This window comes from Loa loa (genome assembly GCF_000183805.2).
Source record: "Loa loa unplaced genomic scaffold supercont3.263, whole genome shotgun sequence".
Classification (NCBI taxonomy): domain Eukaryota; kingdom Metazoa; phylum Nematoda; class Chromadorea; order Rhabditida; family Onchocercidae; genus Loa; species Loa loa.
Window position 1 is genome coordinate 69,179 of NW_018108443.1, and position 4,981 is coordinate 74,159.

General features: G+C 33.5%; 1 protein-coding gene across 1 annotated transcript; it reads right to left on the reverse strand.

Moving 5' to 3' along the window:
- Positions 1-517: 517 nt before the first annotated feature.
- LOAG_12577 (hypothetical protein) lies at positions 518-4,807 on the reverse strand. Its single transcript, XM_003148090.2, has 9 exons — positions 4,634-4,807; positions 3,695-3,886; positions 3,252-3,375; positions 2,770-2,833; positions 2,224-2,437; positions 1,817-2,012; positions 1,155-1,231; positions 924-1,011; positions 518-678 (listed from the first exon to the last, which is right to left on the reverse strand). Exons 1-9 carry the CDS (start codon positions 4,785-4,787, stop codon positions 600-602), a joined length of 1,188 nt encoding a protein of 395 aa, XP_003148138.1. The 5' UTR covers positions 4,788-4,807; the 3' UTR covers positions 518-599.
- Positions 4,808-4,981: the final 174 nt, after the last annotated feature.

Consider the following 4,981-nt stretch of genomic DNA (forward strand, 5'->3'; position numbering starts at 1 on the left):
TCCACAGAGTAACAGTAACAAAAAAGGCCTCTTTAAAGATAGGAAAAAAAAAGAAAAAAAAAACAAAATACAATGATTAAATACAAGTACAGACAATATTATCAACAGTTAAAAGAAAAGGCATTAACAATTTCCATAATATATACAAAGGATTATAAACGGAAAAGGAAAAACGATAAAAAATCATGGACAGCCGTACAAATTCGCTGGGTCAATGAAACTAAACACAGTGGTTACTAACCAACAATACATCAACTTAGGATATTAGTCTTCTAATCTAATTCTCGATGCCTAGCAATCAGGTGCATTTATTAGCAACATCTTAAAAGCTATAAAACGAACACAAAAGAAAAATATGAAAGAGGGATGCTCTTTCCATTTGAATAAGTTACCACTCAGTTTTACAGAGGATCTTCGAAAAAATTCGCTCAATTTTCTATAAAATTTGAACTTAATATTCAAGTTTCAATATTATGAAAACAATGGAGTTCTGGATTTTCCTGGAAGGGATTTTAACTCCAATTTATTTTCGATTTCAAATCGGAAAACAGCATCAATCCTTCCAGTATAAAAAACATTCAAACAATCAAAGAGTATGATCAACTGGATGGGGAAATGCTATCATCATATCGAGTGAGAGTTATTTTGTTTGGCTGTGTCATCATCCAAAGATCGTGCCTGGAAAGATAGAAGGGAATGGAACGTTACAGTTGTTATATTGAATGGTGCTTGGATATCATACAAACAGATACGGCATTTTAAAACCATTTGCTGCTATGATACTTGAGAATTATTTTCTGATTATAATATCTGAACTGTGAGCAGCCAGCGCAATATTTCGGCAATGGATATTCATTACTATATTTAACTAACCCCTCAAAAATAATTTATTAAGAGGAAGAAACGAAGAGAAAGAAACATACTTCAGATCAATTGGAATCAGATCAGCAAATCTTTCGTTCAACCCATTTCGTAAAACAGCATTGGCAGAAAGGTCTTTCAAAGTTGGCGCTGAACAATTTAAGGATAAATTAAATATCAGATTTTCGACAAATCGATAAGCCTACACAGCAAATAGTATGATCGCTTTTGATAGGTGAATTGCAAAGAATTAAAGCGCTGAAATTGGAAGATAAAGACGACCAGAAACAAACCGTAATCAAGTACATGAAGATCAGAGAGGTCGCACAGGCCGCTATGTACAGGATCCATTTTCTTTGAACTAGAAGGCCTGCAATGCATAAACGGTCAAGCCTCATTACACTAGTAATTTTTTACCGGTAGTTAAATCTGGTTGAAAGCATATGTTTTAGTTATTTTACACATTTACCACAATTTCATCTGATCATCCTAGATACCAGCAAATTTAATGCCAGTGATAAATTATTCCTTCATACGTTTACCACATATGAAGGAAAGTCTTTCCGTTCTGTCGAGTTTCAAACTTTCTAACCGCACTTCACTCTTCATTTAATTAAGCCAAATTAGTATAGCGATGGGAACATGAGTCTTGCATTGGACTGTAAATTTTAAAATTTGATTTTTGGATGTAGTATTGTTCATTATTCGAACACTAGTATAATGGAACTACACAGAGTGAGTTTCTTAAACTGGGAATACCTGTGGTTTAAAAACTAAAAGGCAGAAATAAAACTTATGATTACACCAACAACTGGTGCAAATTACGTCAAAGGAACTAAAGAAGAAGCCTAATTAATCAGGCAGCACAACATCCACGAAATTCATCAATCCGAACAGAGAATGAAAATTTAATCAACTGGAATTGCTCCGAAGCAGAATAAGGCATATCACCTACATCGTACCACCAAACAGGAAAACGCGCTCGCCAACGACAACCGCACATTGTCGTCGTCTCGGTGAAGGGCCAATGCCGAATGGTTTCAAACGGCGCCAGCACGATGTTGCAGGATCAAATTCATGCAATTCGTTTAAATGTCGATTTTCCGTACCCAAATACCCACCAAATATATACATCTTATTATTGCGAACCCCTGAAATATATCATAACAATTCAAACCGATAAAACAATGGAAAATATGAAACATTTTCAAACTAAAAACTGTTCAAACAAGTGGAATACGGATCGTATCTTTAATTCAGGTGAAACTTCATTGTCTGTAATAAATGTGCAAGATGATGCTTAGCGTCTTATATTTCATATTAAGCACCGAAGATGTGCTTCAAGAGAAAAGAAAAACTTGCAAGCACTATGACTCCGTCGACCACATGGACAATCACCAGTCACTTTCGGATCTTCCCAACGACCCGTCTTCAAATTCAACACTTTGAGTACATCAGAATAATAATCTCGTGAACTGTGAAATGCACCTTGCAAATCGCTACGCCCACCAAATATATACATTTTCTTATTAATGACACAAGCTGTATGAAAATCTCGCCACTGAGGCAATTCACCCTGCAATAGATGTTGCAATGAATGCAACAGAATCGTCAAGTTTCGATGCAAAAAAACAATGATAAGTCACCAAAAAACAAATTCACACTTCTCATAAGATTTTGAACCATCTATCAGCAATTTCTTTTTAATATGTTTACATTAAGCTTAACATTAAAATTACCTGAACTGTTCGACTTTGTTTTGTGAAATTTTAGTTTCCAAAAAGTGTAAAAGATCATTATAAAGTTGAACTTGACGAATAATTTTAAATATATTAAAAATGAACATTTCAATATTGACAGTATTGATATCTTCTTGAAGTACGAAAACAAGAACTTTAAATAATTTACCGTTGTCTTCAATTCGTACCATTTTCTCTGCTTGAAATTATAAGCAAAAGTTTCTTGACTGAACCTGAAAGTCAACAGATTTCATGGAAATTTCAATAATCAATCGAGGCTACGAAAGGTATTAATTATATGTAAAGATATGTAAGAAATACAATATTTAGATATGTCATATGAAAAACGTGAAGATAACGACAAAGCGCCATCAAAATCAACTATATATTAAAACATTTGGTAGAAGTATTAAGGCAAATACAAATTAATAGGCAATGAAAGTGGCAATATATTTCCATTACAACTATCCCATTACCAAATATATTTCCATTACCAAACTATTTTTAAAGTGACCGATGGGTCACTTTAAAAAATCCATAGCACACTCTGATGAGACAATGTCAAATAACATGAGTGAGCCTTGTGGTTGTACCTGATGACTTATAAACTCTGAAATTCACAGCATAAATATTAAGTAAAAAAAGGAATACCTCTGTGAAACTTCTTCAAAACCACCGAACATGTACATCAGATCACCGACAACCACTGCACTATGTCCATCACGTGCCGGTGGTGCTTCACTTTCACATGGAATGATTGACCATGACCTCGCTTCTAAAATTAAACTATAATCTCGAAAAAAAAAAACGCTGTTGTCATGTTTATCACAGAAATCAATGTTTCTGAAATTAATTTCACCAGAGATCACAGAAAAGTAAAATCAAACGAAATAGTCTTCCATGATAAATCTAGATTTCATATCTGATTTCCTAATGCAAAATATTGTTAAAATTCAATAATTCCGTCATTTTCGCAAAATTTAATAATTACGTGAAAAACTTCTACGTCCCCTAACCAAATCTCAACTTTCTCCTGTAAGGACTTCGTAATAATTTAAATTGCCGATTTAATTTTTTGAATAACAAAATTATACCTGGATCAAAGCAGTACATCTTGGAACATGCACCAAATTCGTCATTTCGTCCGCCCCACAAATAAGCTTTACCCTCATATTCAACAACTGCATGCCCATACCGTTGATATGGCCAGTTATTCTGTGATACAGACGGATAAGCAGTTTCGCTACTATTCGTTTGTACCGATAGCTTGCGCCAACGGTAATTTCCTGAATTAATCTTTCTGAGTTATCTTCTTTTTTCCTTTCTGCTTGAAATATCAAACACGAAAAATATAAGAAACCAAGCAAATATTATAGTGAGAACCAAGTAGTAACTCACATCAAACAATAACCACCGGTCAAATAAACCCAGGTCAAGCAAGTATCACAGGTCAATTTTTAACCGGCAACGAATGGACCATAGTGAAACAGATAAGGTTCATAGTTGTCATGTCATAAAGATAAAGGTGGGACGCACGAGGGGTCATGGGAAAAATTTCTTTTTTAAAATTTAGCGTGTAATTTTTGCGTGACATTTTGAATATGTGTGATGATGTTACGATTTACGTCAGTTAGATTGTAAGTGTGACTGATAATTTTGTATCTTTTACATATGTTATATGGTATTTTTGGAGCATATCGATCGATTTTATAGACCAAATTTTAAAAAAAAAAAGAACAAAACAAAATTCCCCTGGTACATTCGGCCTTTATCTTCACAATATAACAACTGTGAACCCTATCTGTTTCACTATGGCCCATTCGTTATCGGTAAAATGTTGATCTGTGACGATCATTTGACTGGTAGTTATTGTTTGATGTGAGGTTACTATTTGATAAATGATATTTGTATTCCACTATGATATATTTGCTTCATTTCTTTTCATATTTTTCCTCTTTGATAAACGTGATTAATATATCAAAAAAAGGAAAATATAACTTGAATTCCAAAAAAAAAAAAACAAACAAACAAACCGGTATCTAAAACGTGTACATCAACTGGTTGACTGCCATCATAAAGTTCACCAGAGCAGTAACCACCAAATGAATAAATTTTATCATTCAACGCCACTGCTGCATGATTAACACGTCTTGGACCACCTTCAATCGTTATCGTCCAATACATCATATGTATGAATATTTGATACTGTTAATAATATTGATGATATTAGCAGTAATTGGCTAATTTGCATACGCTAAAAGACATTATTTTCACGGAAAAAACACGTACGCATACAATAAAACATAATGTATACCACTTTTTTTATTTACATAACACACACTACTTTCTATTTACGTGCACAATGGAAGAAAAAAAAAAAA